General features: G+C 39.5%; 1 protein-coding gene across 1 annotated transcript; it reads left to right on the top strand.

Annotated features, from left to right (window-relative positions):
- Positions 1 to 9,371: 9,371 nt before the first annotated feature.
- Positions 9,372 to 9,929, top strand: IFNB1 (interferon beta 1). The gene has a single exon (XM_027106002.1). The coding sequence runs from the start codon at positions 9,372 to 9,374 to the stop codon at positions 9,927 to 9,929; it is 558 nt and encodes a 185-aa protein (XP_026961803.1).
- Positions 9,930 to 17,466: the final 7,537 nt, after the last annotated feature.

Genomic DNA, 17,466 nt, shown 5'->3' with positions numbered 1-17,466 from the left:
GTGAGATTTATCCCTGTTTGTGCAGACAGTTGTGGTTCTTACTTTTCACTGTTATTAACACCCCTATTATAAGCACAGATAACAACATATTTATCCATACAATTTTAAGGAATATTTGGGCTGTTTCTAGTTTGGGACTATTATGAATAATGCTGCTATGAATATTCTTTACTTATATCCTGATGCATATTTACATGATTTTTTTCCAGGGTAAGTGCTAAGAGTCGACTTACTGGGTCATAGGTCATGCATATTTTCAGCTTTGCTGATAATGTTTTTTAAGTAGTTGTACAAATTTACACACCAAACAGCAGTTGCTCCATATAGTCATCACACTTGAGATTTTCAGTCCTTTAATTTTTTTACTTGCAGGCAATGTATTTGTTTATCTAAAAATTTGAAAAAGCAACCAAAAACATTTAGACATAGTGTTTGCAAAGTTGGCTGGATAGAAAACCAGAATTAGTTATTTTCGTGTGTGTGTGTGTGTATGAAAATGTAACGAAACATTAGTCGATTAAAAATTAGAAAATGTAATGAAAAAATCATTTAATTCATACTTGCAACAATAATAAAGCATAAATATGTTGAAATAAACCTCAGAAATATTGTGTAAGATATATAATCAAGCCAGCAGCAAAACTTTACTGAGAGACATTTTTAAAAGTCCAATGAAATGGTAATATTTGCTTTTTTATTCTTTATGAAGTGGTTAAGAAATGTTTGCTAAATAAATATTTGTTCACTAAATGAATGTGTGTCTTTCAGGAGGCGGCTGGCCTTGGCAGTCTCCTATTGCAGACTCTGATTTCCCTTCTCACTGATACTCACCGCCTCATCACGTGCTTACATGTCCGTTGCTCACTTACAAAAAGAATAAGTTGGAGAAGTTGGTTAATCCTCATTGATGGTCAAGGTAAAAAAAAAAAAAACACAACCTCAGTTGTAACCTCAGTGTAAGAGAAAAAAAAGTTATATTTTTCATTGGTTTCTGGCCATCTTATTTGAATCAAAAATTCATCTATAAACTTGTACTTAGAGGCCCAAGGTGAAGATAACTTGCCCTGTCAATGCTAGTTTTTTAAATGATTAAAGTCCACACTTTATTCAGATCTCCTTAGTGTTTACCTAATGTTCTTTTTCTGTTCTGGGATGTCATTTAGAATATGCCGCATTACCTTTAATTACTATGTCTCCTTAGACTCCTCCTGACTATGACAGTTTCTCAGTAGTAGACGTTTTATGTTATTGTCAATGGTAACATTTTTATTTTATTTTTTAATATTTATTTATGGCTGCATTGGGTCTTCGTTGCTGTATGCGGGCTTTCTCTAGTTGTGGCGAGCAGGGCTACTCTTCGTTGCAGTGCGTGGGCTTCTCATTGTGGTGGTTTCTATTGCTGTGGAGCATGGGCTCTAGGTGCACAGGCTTCAGTAGTTGTGGCAGGTGGGCTCAGTAGTTGTGGCTCGTGGGCTCTAGAACAAAATCTCAGTAGTTGTGGTGCATGGGCTTAGTTGCTCCATGGCATGTGGGATCTTCCCAGACCAGGGCTCGAACCCGTGTCCCCTGCATTGGCAGGCGGATTCTTAACCACTGCGCCACCAGGAAAGTCCCATCAACGGTATCGGTATCATTTTTAAATGTCATTTTCCAATTTTTTATTGCTAGTATAAAAAGAGGTGATTGATTTTTAATATTGATCTTATTTTCAATGACATTGCTAAATTCATTTTTTAATTCTAATAGTTTATGTATTCTTTTGTAGTTTGTATGTACACAATTACATCATCTGTAGATAATGAAAAAAATATCTGAGACAGTCAGCAAGAGATTTGACTAGGCCCCTCACGAAGAAAATAGCCAAATGATCAATAAGCATATGAAAATGTGCTGAACCTTGTTAATAATCAGGGAATACGAATTAAAACTGTAATGTGATATCACTATGCATAACTAGAAAGGCCAAAATTAAGCAGACTGGCAATACCAAGTGTTGGCAAGAGTGTAATGCAACTGACATCCCATACATTGATAGTGAGAATATACATTGGTACAAACATTTGGAAAATATGTTTGTTATTAACTGCTAAATCTGAACATATGCGTATTCTATGACCCATTTACTTCATCCTAGGCATATAGCCAACAGAAGGCTGTACAAATGTGCACCGAAAGATACAAACAAGGTTTTTCATAGCAAAATCAATTATAATGACAAAATCAGGAGGAAAAAATTCCAAATGTTTATCAGTAGTGGAAAAGATAAAACACTGTGGCATTTCTACATGGATATGACACATTCCTGCAAATTAATGGACTATAACTGCACACAAAAACATAGATGAATCTCGCAGACATACTATTGAGTGAAAGAAGTCGTTCATACAAAGTTCAAAAACAGGCAGAATCTAGGCTGTTAAAAGGCAGTAGTGATGCTGGGGGAGGAGCTTAGTGATGGGGGAGGAGAGAGGGGCACTGGAATGTGATGGGGGAGGGGAAAAGGGCCAGGTAGGGTTTCTGTCTGTTGGTAGTGTTTATGTCTTCACTTAGTTTGTGGTTTCAAAGGTGTGCAGAAGTTTATATTTTATGATTTGTTGATTGTATACTTGACATTTGTGCATGACTTTCTATGTATATTATGTAAACTTTTTTTTTTCAGAAGGAGGAATGGGGAATTCTCCCCTTATGTATCAAAACACTCTCTTAATATACACGTTGTTGCCCCTTCCAAGATATCCCTGAAAGATTGTTTTTTGCCTTAATTTCTATTTTGCCACTGCTCACGAACTTCTTGCTAACTCTTCATCTTGTCTAATTTATCATCTTTTATAGGGCCGTTTTTTGTTGAAAAAATATTTGAAGAGATGAGGAAGAGAGAAGACAACTGTAATTTTGATTTCTAGAGACATAGTTTTCCTCCATAGATAATCGTTTCAAAAAAGAGAAGGAAACTCTTTCTGTCTCTGAGGTTTTTCTGTCTCTGAGGTTTATAGCAAAGCAGTTCCGAATTCAAAAGATTTCAAATGGCTAGAAACATCATTCAAGTTTTACTTTCTAAATGTCACTCTGCCTCTCTGAAAAACCTCATTAACCGGAAGAAACTGATACAGGGACTGGAAGTAGTTCTCTGGACCGCAAAAAGCTGGTAGGAGAGAATGCACAAAGAAAAGTCTCCACAGAGGGAGGAAGTGAAAAATGGCTTCCAACAACAGAGGACAAGATGAAAGAGAAGGGCCAGCGCATTCATTCTTGCAATGCAGGTATACAAAAATAGATCTCCCTGACAGAGATAAGGCTATATGAATTTTCCTGATTATTTTGATAAAACTCAAATAAATTAGGGGAAATGAAACAAACACAAACAGAAAGATGGTGTCTTCCAAAGGAACAGATTTTAATCCATTCATAAGTGGACTTCTGCAGTGAGTATCACCCGATCCTCAGGAGAAGCTTCATAAAGGCAATTGGAAGAGAAATATTAGGAAGCACCTCATGAACACAACAGCAGAAATTGGAAAGACGACAAAGGGAAGAAACCAGAAAAAAGAATTCTTTTTTTATAATTCTGTATCCACCCCCTTCTTCCAGTTCCTTAGCTATCATCTTTATTTTCAGCCTCTACAGCCATGAGAGCCCCTGGGTGGGACTTTTCCCTGCTTCAGTTCACCTCCAACATTTCTGCCTATTCTTCTGCCCAGAGCAAAACATAGTGCCCTCTATGCCCGAAGACCTCTTGAATTAAGTACAAACGCCACATTCTGGTATTCAAGAGCCTCCACAATACATCTCGAGCTGATTTTTCCACCCTCAATCCCCTTGACTCTTAGCACAGAGCTTGTCCACAATTTGAAGCTCCTTCTCTGTGCTCCCTGCAAACTCGTCCATTCTCCTGGCTCTGTTCGTGCTGCTCCCTCTGTCTTCAGCTGTGCTGTCCACCATGGTAGCCATCAACCACATGTGGCCAACTGAGCACTTGACTAGTCCCAACTGAGCTGTACTATGACTGTAAAAGTATTTTGAAGGCAGTGTGAAAAAGAAGAATGTAACTATCTCATTAATAATTTTATATTGGTACATGTTGAAATGAAAATATTTGGATATATGGTGATAAATAAAATATACAGTTAAAATTAACTTCACTTGTTTCTTTTTACTCTTTTGATGTGGATACTAGAAAATTTTAAATTGCATGTATGGGGGCTTCCCTGGTGGCACAGTGGTGAAGAATCGCCTGCCAATGTAGGAGACATGGGTTTAAGCCCTGGTCCAGGAAGATCCCACATGCCGCGGAGCAACTAAGCCCGTGCACCACAACTACGGAGCCTGAGCTCTAGAGCCCATGTGCCACAACTACTGAACCCACATGCCACAACTACTGAAGCCCGTGTGCCTAGAGCCCATGCTCCGCAACAAGAGAAGCCACCGCAATGAGAAGCCCGCGCACCACAATGAAGAGTAGCCCCCGCTCACCACAACTAGAGAAAACCCGCACACAGCAATGAAGACCCAACGCAGCCAAAAATAAATAAATAAATAAATTGCATATATGGCTCACATTATATTTCTTCTGGGCAGCGCTGATCTAGAGTGACCTCCACCATATTGCCTGCACCATGGCCACCATTTCTTAAGTTGCACTGCTTGCCTCCTTATCCTCTCCATCAGCTATAATTCCTTTTTCATTTGAGAGTTAGCGTTGCCACCACGGTTTGTACCATGTATCTATATGAAGGCACTGGCCATGGTCTGCTTCATATTCTAACTGTGGCATAAGGAAAGAGCACAGCTTTGACTGCAATCCGCCCATCTTATTAGCTGTGTGTATCTTGGGCACGTTACTTAGCCTCTCTGAGCCTCAGTCTTGCCCTTTTAAAATGGGGATGACAATAACCCATCTCAAAGGTTTACTATGAGGATTATTCAGAGAATGGCACATAGTAAGTGTTCAGTATATGGTAACTAATACTACTGCTACTAATGCCACTGCTATTATTTTTATTCCATTAGGGTATGAACTCTCTTAGCAGGGAGGATCAGAAGCTGTTGGATGTGCGCAGGATGAGCAGGCCCTTTGTCACACCTGGGGAGGTCAGCTCTACATGAATTTGCAAGTCAACCTGGAGGGGCAGGCCCCAGTGACCAGACTCCTCAGACAACCTCCCTTCCCTGAGTGCAGTGGACCACTTCTAGGTTGACTGACCTCTGTGACTCCTTGCATTGGCCTTTGTGTGTGAGCCATGGATGATTCCAGGCTAATCCAAGTATCCTTTTAAAAAAGAAGAAACCTTGAGGAATTATTCAATGACTGACACAACTGGGCATTTTAAAGTGGAACAGCTGAGGGGCTTCCCTGGTGGTACAATGGTTAAGAATCCACCTGCCAATGCAGGGGACACGGGTTTGAGCCCTGGCCCGGGAATATCCCACATGCCACGGAGCAACTAAGCCGGTGCGCCACAACTACTGAGCCTGAGCTCTACAGCCCGCAAGCCACAACTACTGAGCCCACATACCACAACTACTGAAGCCTGCACACCTAGAGCCCGTGCTCCGCAACAAGAGAAGCCACGACAATGAGAAGCCTGTGCACCACAATGAAGAGTAGTCCCTGTTCACTGCAACTAGAGAAAGCCCGCTCACAGTAACGAAGACCCAACACAGCCAAAAATAAATAAATAAATTAAAAAAAAAAAAAGTGGAACAGCTTTCTCCAAAATCCATTGTGCAGAACTCATGAGATGGTTGACATTCTGTTCAGAGATGGCATGCAAAGATTAAAAGGCCAGAAAGAATGAAACTCACATAAGATGCAGAGTAACCAGAAATGCTGGGTTTATTGTTTCTTTACTGTAGATTAATCAATAATGAAAGAATACATTCACTGTGGAAAATTGAAAAACCACGCAAAAAAAAAAATCATCCTTTAGTTTCATAAATCAAACATAATCACTATTAAAATGTTGGTATATTTCCTTTTATTTTTTTTCTGTACATACTTCTACATAGTTACATAGTATGTACAATTTTGTGTCCTGCTCTTCAATATAACTAGGTGCTTTTTGTTTTCTAATGGCACAAGTAACATATGGTCATTATAGAAAAAAATTTAGACGTGAATAAAACAAAAGAAAGGCTAAAAATTAAGTAACCTTAATTAAATTCTTTCAAACAAAGTGCACAAAATTTTGAAAATGCTTAATAATCCTGTCCCCCAGCTATCTTTTGTTTTTTAAACATCTTTATTGGAGTATAATTGCTTTACAATGGTGTGTTAGTTTCTGCTTTATAACAAAGTGAATCAGCTCTACATACACATATATCCCCATATCTCCTCCCTCTTGCGTCTCCCTCCCACCCTCCCTCTCCCACCCAACTAGGTGGTCACAAAGCACTGAGCTGATCTCCCTGTGCTATGCGGCTGCTTCCCACTAGCAATCTATTTAACATTTAGTAGTATATATAAGTCCGTGCCACCCTCTCACTTCGTCCCAGCTTACCCTTCCCCCTCTCAGTGTCCTCAAGTCCATTCTCTACATCTGCGTCTTTATTCCTGTCCTGCCCCTAGATTCTTCAGAACCATTTTTTTTTTTTAGATTCCATATATATGTATATATGTGTTAGTATACGGTATTTGTTTTTCTCTTTCTGACTTACTTCACTCTGTATGACAGACTCTAGGTCCATCCACCTCACTACAAATAACTCAATTTTGTTTATTTTTATGGCTAATATTCCATTGTATATATGTGCCACATCTTCTTTATCCATCCATCTGTCAATGGACACTAAGGTTGCTTCCATGTCCTGGCTATTGTAAACAGTGCTGCAGTGAACATTGTGGTACATGACTCTTTTTGAATTATGGTGTTCTCAGGGTATATGCCCAGTAGTGGGATTGCTGGGTGGTATGATAGTTCTATTTTTAGTGTTTTAAGGAACCTCCATACTATTCTCCATAGTGGCTGTATCAATTTACATTCCCACCAACAGTGCAAGAGGGTTCCCTTTTCTCCACACCCTCTCCAGCATTTATTGTTTGTAGATTTTTTGATGATGGCCATTCTGACTGGTGTGAGGTGATACTTCATTGTGTTGTTTTTTTTGTTTGTTTTTTTTTTTTCAGTACGCGGACTTCTCACTGTTGTGGCCTCTCCCGTTGTGGAGCACAGGCTCCGGACGCGCAGGCTCAGCGGCCATGGCTCACGGGCCCAGCCGCTCCGCGGCATGTGGGATCTTCCCAGACCAGGGCACGAACCCGTGTCCCCTGCATCGGCAGGCGGACTCTCAACCACTGCGCCACCAGGGAAGCCCCTCATTGTGGTTTTGATTTGCATTTCTCTAATGATTAGTGATGTTGAATATTCTTTCATGTGTTTGTTGACAATCTGTATATCTTCTTTGGAGAAATGTTTATTTAGGTCTTCTGCCCATTTTTGGATTGGGTTGTTTGGGTTTTTTTGATATTGAGCTGCATGAGCTGCTTGTAAGTTTTGGAGATTAATCCTTTGTCAGTTGCTTCATTTGCAAATATTTTTTCCCATTCTGAGGGTTGTCTTTTGGTCTTGTTTATGGTTTCCTTTGCTGTGCAAAAGCTTTGAAGTTTCATTAGGTCCCATTTGTTTATTTTTGTTTTTATTTCCATTTCTCTAGGAGGTGGGTCAAAAAGGATCTTGCTGTGATTTATGGTCATAGAGTGTTCTGCCTATGTTTTCCTCTAAGAGTTTTATAGTGTCTGGCCTTACATTTAGATCTTTAATCCATTTTGAGTTTATTTTTTTGTTCTCATAGCTATCTTATTATCATGGGGAAAAATCCAGGTACAAACATTCTCTGACCATCTCTGACTTGAAAATCACAGTGGTCTTCAGTCTAGTCCTTTACCTTACCATGCATCCTCCCACCACAGGGCCTTTGCATATGCAGTCCCATCTGATCTTCCTTCTGATTTTAGCTCCAGTGTCATTACCTCAGGGCAGTCTTCTCTGATTTCTTCTACTACATTATGTCCTTATATCATAGGTACACACAATATCACTTACCCCTCCTCTGTAACATTTGTTACCATTGCATTTTTAGTTTTGTGTATTTCTTTGATAAATGTTCTGTCCCCTGCTTAACTGTATGATCCATGAGAGTGAGGATTACAATCTGCAGCAGCTCATGCTACAGCTGCCCACAGTGTGGATTTAGTAAATTCAGGCTGAAAGATAATGCAAGGTTTCCTGAAAACTGAAAGTTATTACTTTAAGTATCATAATTATTAGAACTTATTTTTGTCTTGAAATCTTTAAAAATGTACTCTACATCTACCTGTCTATATAAGCAGGACAAAAAATCATAATTTGATTCTTTTTACTGAGTCCTCTCTTATCAAAATCAGTTACTAAACTCGAATTCAAAAACGGTCTCAGAAATATTGAGCTAGAACCACTTGTCTCAATAGTAAAATCCCCTGATTACTTGATTGTTTTCCTCCATTTTCCTTCTGGACCTTCTTTTAATATGAGGTATAGATTTTCATGCAAATGGAAAATCAGACACTTAGATTGTTAGAAGTATGTACAAAAAATACATTGGCCCTCAATAATGGTCACAAAGGCCCCCTAAAGAAGAACCATGGACTTTTATGCATGGCCCATGTAACATTCATTTTGCCTGCTTAGAGATATTACTTAATTTCTAGTTTTCAGTTATATTCTGGATAGCTGAGATTACCAGATAAAGCAATAAATTAAGGATGAAAAAGTTATGTGTTGTCTCGTTGCTTATGGTTAAGGCCCTACAAAAAAAATTCAGATCAACTTAATTTGACATCATTCTATTTTAGTTAGAAGAAAAATAGGTGTCTTTTTAAAAATAATAAACTGCATGTATTTATTGATTTGTAATAGTGTATTGGGAATTAAATCTAGTTGTTAGGAAAAAGAAAACTCTCTTACAAACAAAGACTACCTCCCAAATCTCAAAATATGCAAAAAGAAAAAGAAAACTATCCTTTCCAAATTAAAGAACCTTGTAATAGTCAAGTTCAAAATGATTTGGCTTATTTTTTTCTTTAGCATTTCACTGAAACTTTACAAAACATTAGAAATCCTCACTGTTTGTATATCTTTCCCCCCCTAATATAGATAAAAGAAAATAACAAGGAGCTTAAAGAAAAAGAATTTTAGAGACAACTAATAAGTTAAATGACATAGGAAAACTGAAAGGGAGAACTGAAAGTGGGAAATTCCTCTCCAACAGAAAGAGTGGAGGGCCATGCTGTATAAGTAGACCACACTCATGGAGAAAGGACATTCACACTGCAAACTCCTGAAGACTTGGCTTCAGCGTCTAGTAGTAGACCAGATAACGCTGTTCCTGTTTTCATCATGACCCACAGGTGCATCCTCCAAACTGCTCTCCTGTTGTGCTTCTCCACCACAGCTCTTTCCATGAGCTACAGAATGCTTCAATTCCAACAAAGGAGCAGCAATTTGGCATGTCAGAAACTCCTGCGGCGGTTACCTGGAATGCCTCAACATTGCCTCGAGGACAGGATGGACTTCAAGGTCCCTGAGGAGATTAAGCAACCACAGCAGTTCCGGAAGGAAGACGCCGTATTGGTCACCTATGAGATGCTCCAGCAGATCTTTGGTATTCTCAGAAGAAATTTCTCTAGCATCGGCTGGACTGAGACCATCACTGAGAACCTCCTTGTGGAAGTCTATGGGCAGATGAATCGTCTGGAGACAATCCTGGAGGAAATAATGGAGAAGGAAAACTTCACCAGTGTAGTGACCATTCTTCACCTGAAGAAATACTACTTGCAGATCATGCAGTACCTGAAGTCCAAGGAGTACAGCAACTGTGCCTGGACAGTAGTGCGAGTGGAAATCCTCAGGAACTTTTCCTTCCTTAACCGCCTTACAGATTACCTCCATAATTGAAGAACTCCCCCCTGTGGCTATGGGAACGGACAATGCTGCCAATGATGTCAGGCTCTTCAGCCAGGGGAGGTTCTTTAAGGAACTGACAGGCAATGCACTGGATTTGAAAGGACAGTTAAAGACTTTAAGCTTTTTTAAAATTAATTTATATATTATTTATTTATTTAAATTTTACCATGGGAAATAAACTTTTTATGAAACAAAAGTCAACATGGCAGTTTTCATTTCAATTTGATTTATGTAACCATCATATTAAAAATTGCAGATCACCTAGGAGACGTTCTTTTTAAAATAAGCCTGCAGAATAGTAGAATTTCCGGGCCCTACCTTCAAGGAATTTGAAATACAAGGAAGCCGTGTGGAATATACAAGGTAAAAGATGATAAGGGGATGGGATTTTAGGAGAAGAAATGTGGCCTGAGCCTCTACAGAATTAAAATGGGAGAGCCAGGTAAGTGACTGTGGAACTAGAAGCAGGGGTGCCTACTGCTTCTACACTGTGCCCCAGGCTCTTTGGCCCTAAAGTTAGAATTTGACTGGCTGTCAGGGTAACCAGGGGAATATTTCAGCTCTTGTGTTTGTCCTAAACTCATCCCTATTATCTGTGGGGTGCTCTGCTTCCCTCCCCATGCCCCACAGGATTTTAAAATATTTATGTACCCATCCCCCTCCTCTGGCCAAGCCTAAGAGTGAGAAGTCCCAGGCACTTCTGTGACACTGTTAAGTAGCATTCCCTTTATTTTACTCTTCATGTTACAGCCAAGATGTATGGGTGTCTTAGGAGAGCTGGGGTCTCTGTCGACTTCCAGGGTACAGACACCAGAGGGAGAAAGAACTCTGCCTGATACCCCTGCTGTCTGGCTAGGTTTTCTCCCCATTTTTTTTTTTCAGAAAAGCGAGTCTGCTTCTGGTTCCCCCTTCCCTGTTCATACAGAATTTCAGGACTATCCTATCTGTTTTTTCTGCTGCTCTGCATCTCTGAAGCTACATACTCTCTAAAGTCAAATCCAAGACAGGTGCAGCAGATTAAGTTGTTTTTAGGCCAAGTGAAAAACCAGGGAGCATGGGAGAAAGGGAAATTCGGGTGGGAGACAGGGGGCACTCACTTATTCCAGGGCTTACTCTGAGGAAATAAAGTTTCCCTAGGAGCTCTTTGGAACCTGGCCAGCATGGCTGGGTTTCTGTCTTTGTAGCGAACCCTTTGGGAATCTGAATTTTTGATTGTTCCTGTCATTAGCAGCTACCATCCAGGCACTGAGCTGAGCTCCTACCTATGTAACTGGATTTAGTCCTCTTCGAAGGCACCCCCCCTGGTGGCGCAGTGGTTGGGAGGTTACCTGCCAATGCAGGGGACATGGGTTCGTGCCCCGGAACGGCTGGGTAAGCGTCTGGAGTCTGTGCTCTGCAGCGGGAGAGGCCCCAATGGTTAATAGGCCAGCGAACCAAAAAGAAAAAAAAGCATCCCTCAGATAGGCATAATACTGTAATTGCTTTTTACAGAAAACCAAGTCTCCAAGGGGTTTAGTAACTGCCCCCGCTCATATAGCTAGTGAGTGGAGGTTAAAAAAGAATTACAAAGGTAAGAATCATATACAACATTATTTGTATCTACGAGCTTTCTCCTAGAGCAGCACAGAAGTCTGTGTTCCCTTTAAGGGATTCAGCTTTGAGAAGAAATGTTAGTCAAAAGTTTCAGAGCAGACACTATCGTGCAGACAATGAGCTCGGGGCTCCCCCTTGTGACTCAAGTTGGGTAAAACACCAGCTGTGGGACAGAGAAGTGCCATCCTGGTGGGTCTGCGGCTGTTGCTGTCCTCCCAAGCCAGGCAAGGTCCCGTAAAATGATAACTTTCCCTCTCCCCACAACTCCCCACAGTCTGAGACTCCACACCCCAGTTCTGCCAAAAGCCCTTCCACAGCCGTGCTTCCTTTTGCCTAGGAGTCAAAAACAAGATCCGTACATCAAAATGCAGAGTGAAAGGCATGCCTAGAGCAGCCAAGAGGATGCTAAAGAAGTTTGCCCGGTCTCCATTGTGAAAATGACTATACTACTCAAAGCAATTTACAGATTCAGTGCAATCGCTATCAAACTACCAATGGCGTTTTTCACAGAACTAGAACAAAAAATTTCACAATTTGTATGGAAACACAAAAGACCCCAAATAACCAAAGCAATCTTGAGAAAGAAAAATGGAGCTGGAGGAATCAGGCTCCCTGACTTCAGACTATACTACAAAGTTACAGTAATCAAGACAGAACAGTACTGACACAAAAACAGAAATATAGATCAATGGATATATTGGGGTTTTCTATCTTATCAATAGGATAGAAAACTCATAGATAAACCCACCTTATCTTTGATAAAGGAGGCAAGAATATACAATGGAGAAAAGATACCCTCTTCAATAAGTGGTGCTGGGAAAACTGGACAGCTACATGTAAAAGAATGAAATTAGAACACTCCTTAACACCATACACAAAAATAAACTCAAAGTGAAGTAAAGACCTAAGTGTGAGGCCAGACACTACAAAACTCTTAGAGGAAAAAACATAGGCAGAACACTCTATGACATAAATCACAGCAAGATCCTTTTGACCCACCTCCTAGAGAAAGGGAAATAAAAACAAAAATAAACAAATGGGACCTAATGAAACTTAAAAGCTTTTGCATAACAAAGGAAACCATAAACAAGACCAAAAGACAACCCTCAGAATGGGAGAAAATATTTGCAAATGAAGCAATTGACAAAGGATTAACCTCCAAAATATACAAGCAGCTCATGCAGCTCAATATCAAAAAAACAAACAACCCAATCCAAAAATGGGAGAAGACCTAAATAGACATTTCTCCAAAGATATACAGATTGCCAACAAACACATGAAAGGATGCTCAACACCACTAATCATTAGAGAAATGCAAATCAAAACCACAATGAGGTATCACCTCACACCAGTCAGAATGGCCATCATCAAAAAATCTACACACAATAAATGCTGGAGAGGGTGTGGAGAAAAGGGAACCCTCTTGCACTGTTGGTGGGAATGTAAATTGATACAGCCACTATGGAGAACAGTACGGAGGTTACTTTAAAAAGCTAAAAATAGAACTACCATACGACCCAGCAATCCCCCTACTGGGCATATACCCTGAGAACACCATAATTCAAAGAGTCATGTACCACAATGTTCTTGGCAGCTCTATTTACAATAGCCAGGACATGGAAGCAACCTAAGTGTCCATCGACAGATGAATGGATAAAGAAGATGTGGCACATATATACAATGGAATATTACTCAGCCATAAAAAGAAACGAAATTGAGTTATTTGTAGTGAGGTGAATGGACCTAGAGTCTGTCATACAGAGTGAAGTAAGTCAGAAGGAGACAAACAAATACTGTAAGCTAACACATATATATGGAATCTAAAAAAAAATATTCTAATGAACCTAGGGGCAGGACAGGAATAAAGACACAGACATAGAGAATGGACTTGAGGACACTGGGAGGGGGAAGGGTAAGCTGGGACGAAGTGAGAGAGTAGCATTGACATATATACACTACCAAATGTAAAATAGCTAGTGGGAAGCAGCTGCATTGCACAGGGAGATCGGCTCAGTGCTTTGTGACCACGTAGAGGGGTGGGATAGGGAGGGTGGGAGGGAGACGCAAGAGGGAAGGGATATGGGGATATATGTATATGTATAGCTGATTCACTTTGTTATACAGCAGACACTAACACACCATTGTAAAGCAATTATACTCCAATAAAGATTTTTAAAAAAATAAAAAGTAAAAAATTTAAAAATTAAAAAAGAAGTTCACCCGGACCGAACAGCTAAATTGGCCGAGAAAGTGAGAGGCTGGGGCAGCCCTAGAAAGGCCTTCTCCGTGTGTGTCCAGGGGACTAGAGGACAGAGGAGAGGCTTCTTCTGCAGAATTGTGAATAACTGTGCCACTGCTGAGCATTCTGGTCCATCCAGAATATCAAAAGTATGTTCATCATAGTAGAGGATAAATGACAATTAATATTAATTCTAATAAGAATGCCGGAGGTTAACCTAAAACCTCATGTTTGAGTATTTGCATATGTTAAACAACTATGCCACATATAAGGCAACATATCTTCATAGATAGCTACATATGAGGAGTGAAGTGATTATTTTAGCTGGCACCAGAATACCTCCCTAGAAAAGCACTTGTTTAGGAGAATATCGAATGGGCCCCTTGAGATACAAGGTGAGATCTTGAGGTTGTGGACGTGGCAACAGAAAAGACAGCACAACATCAATAGCATGTTTTTGGGTGTCTGTTTTTAAGGAGGAAAGAGAGAGAAACACAGCCGATGGTGTTGGAGTTCTGATGCTCCCTGGAATAAGGCAGCAGTGAAAAATTTCTGATGAGGGCAAACAAAGGACTTTTAAGAACAAGGATGTCTCACAGGCAACTTGAAATTCTGTGCACTGATGTGATGAAATCCTGTCCTCCATCTTCTTCAAACCTTCAGTAGAGGTGGCTACCCACACAAAGTCCCCGTGTTTGTAGAAATCATAGAGTGTCCAGGGTTGAAATGGTATGGGGAAACAAGCAGACGTTGGCTAGATGTCCATACGTGAACCAAATCAGTGGGGACAGCAGGCAGAGCCATGACAACAGAGCCACTTCCCACCTCCACCCATCTACCTCCCAAGGAAATCGTGGAGAGGACATGGATTAGGGGGTGGAGCAGTTTTATCTACTCTTAAGCCGTTCGAAGGGCCTGGTGAACATCTTGGTTAACATAAATATTACGTAAATATTGCCTAACCATATGGACATGTAGATACAGGGTAATATCAGTGCACATTTGTATGGTATTTTTCGCACTTAACAAAGCTGGTATTTAGGAATTTTGGGTGTCATTAGGCACTTTTAGGCCCTGAGATATATCTGATGCAGGACCTTGTTTATAAAATGCTCTGAAGAAAATGAAAATCACATGGGAGAAACTATTTACAAATCACATATCTGATAAAGGACTTGTGTCTAGAATATATTAAAAAATACTCTCAAAACTCAACAATAAGAAAATAACCCAATAAAAGTGGGTGATATATTTGAATGAATACTGTACCAAAGAGATAGATGAATAGTAAATCAGTACATGGAAACATGCAAGCCTTCTTCATAGGTTTTTTTGTGTGTGCTTGTGTGTATGTGTGTGGTTTAGATCAGATAATGAATGTGAAATGGTTTTTAATTACACAGGAACCCATTTGATTACATGAGGACCTACCATAGCCACTACCCTTCCTGAGGAATGTCCAGCAGCCATCCTGGTCCAGTTCTGTATGTGACACACTTGAGGTCTGTCCAGCAGAGAAGGCAAGGCCCTCACTGATACGGACTTCTGTGTCGACTAGTCTAGTTATGAGACAGAGAGTCAACAGCTGGTAGTGGAGTCGGAAGGTGAAGGGCACCCAGAACCAGGTCTTGCTAATTGCAAACATTTTCTCTAAATCTGTCGTACCGGTGCTTACTGAGCCTGAAAAAGAAATTGTTTTATGAATGTATCCTTTTTTTTCTCAATGTTAATTGTTGCTTTATAAATATGAGTTTAATTGTCTAAAATCTCTTAGAATAGTTAGTTTAAAACAATCAAACTCTGAGATAGGACTAGAATTGCCAGCACAGAAGTGTACTCTTAATTTAGCAGGACCACGTTAATCACTTAATTTGTTAATTGACTTGATGGATAGTACTCCAAACACTTGTTCCCATCAAACAATTATCACCAAATCAGCAAATTTGGCCTCAGTTGGCATTCTGTTTCAAAATTTTTGCTTTACTTTATAATTCTCTGTGTAGGGTGTTCTTAGGAAACTCAAAATGCATTATTTAAATTATATCCCCCAACAATTAGCCTAGGAATAAGAAAAAAATGGAGTTCCCTTCAAAAGACCTTCTTAAGAAAATTAAAAGACCTGTTACAGACTGGGAGAATATATTTGTAGTTCACATATATGATAAAGGACTTAACATCTGTGCATAAAGAACTCTCAAAACTCAAAAATGGTAAAACAACCCAGTAAAAGACTTGACTACATTTCACCAAAGAAGATACACAGATGACTAATAGGACAGGAAAAGATGATCAACATCATTAGGCATTAAGGAAATGCAAATTAAAGCCACAATGAGACACCACTGCATACTTACCAGAATGGCTAAAGACTGACCCTATCAATAATTGGTAAAGATGTAGAGCAACTGGAACTCTCATACACTGCTGGTGGAAATAAAACACTGTACAGTCTCTTTGGAAAATCATTCTGCAGTTTCTAAAAAAGGTAAACATACACCTACCATACGACCCAGCCATTCCACTCGGTTATTTACCAAAGAGAAAGGAAAGCATGTTTCTATGCATAGACTTGTATATGAATGTTTGTAGGAGCTTTACCTGTAATATCCCCAAATTAGAAACAACTCAAATGCCCATCACAAATGAATGATTATAAAATGATTGTAGTATATCCAGATAATGAATACTATTTAGCAATAAAAAAGGATGAATCCTTGATAAACATAATGGCATGGATAAATCTCGAAATTATGCTGAGTATAATAAGACAGACCAAAAAAAGGAGTACATTCTGTATTGTCCCATTCATACAAAATTCTAGAAGGGAAAACTAGTTTATAATGACAGAAAGCAGATCAATGGTTACCTGAGGATGGGGGTGGTGGGAGTGAGGAACGAGATGGAGGGAGAAACTACAAAGGGACATGAGGAAACTTTTGGGGGGACATGGATATGTTCTCTGTGTTGTTGTCAATGGTTTCAGGAGTGTATATATATGTCAAAACCAATCAAAGTGTTCACTTTAAATATGCAATTTATTGGATGTCAGTTACACTTCATTAAAGTTCTTAAAAATATATAAGAAAACAAATACAAAGTAAAATGGAGCCAAGGCATCGTGTGTCCCTTTGTCAGAATCAGCATACTTTGTTTGATGGCTTAAGATCTCTTAATAAGAGTCCAAGATAAGATTAAATTAATAGGCCCTCAGAAAGGAAAAATTATCTTATAGTCTAAGTTCAACATTGTCAGCAGTTAGATTGTAAGAGGCTTTTATGTCACACTGCAATAGTCTTTCATATTTTAAAAGGTTGCCCAAGAAGTTGGTCAATATCCTCTCATGCTAAAACTCTGAAAAAAAGCCTAGAGCACTTTATAAATAGTATAAAATTTACCATTTTAACCATTTCTAACTGTACATTTTTGTAGCAGTAAGTACATTCACATAGTTGTGCGACCATCACCACCATTCAACTCCAGAGCTTTGTTATATTCTCCAACTGAAACTCTGTACCCATTAAACACTAGTTCCCCATTTCCCCCTACCCCTACTCCTGGTAATCACCATTCTACTTTCTTTTTTTTTCACCATTCTATTTTCTGTCTCTATGAATTTGACTACTCTAGGTACCTCATATAAGTGGACTCATACAGTATTTATTCATTTGTGACTGACTTATTTCACTTAGTATACTG

The sequence above is a fragment of the Aethalodelphis obliquidens genome, unplaced genomic scaffold, assembly GCF_003676395.1.
Source record: "Aethalodelphis obliquidens isolate GAN/ISIS:26980383/991018 unplaced genomic scaffold, ASM367639v1 scaffold7, whole genome shotgun sequence".
In the NCBI taxonomy this organism is placed as follows: Eukaryota; Metazoa; Chordata; class Mammalia; order Artiodactyla; family Delphinidae; genus Aethalodelphis; species Aethalodelphis obliquidens.
This window is presented reverse-complemented; position numbering and strand designations above follow the sequence as displayed.

Excerpts from the sequence above, each read along its gene's own strand:
- IFNB1 (XM_027106002.1), top strand. The coding sequence starts at position 9,372 with ATGACCCACAGGTGCATCCTCCAAACTGCTCTCCTGTTGTGCTTCTCC.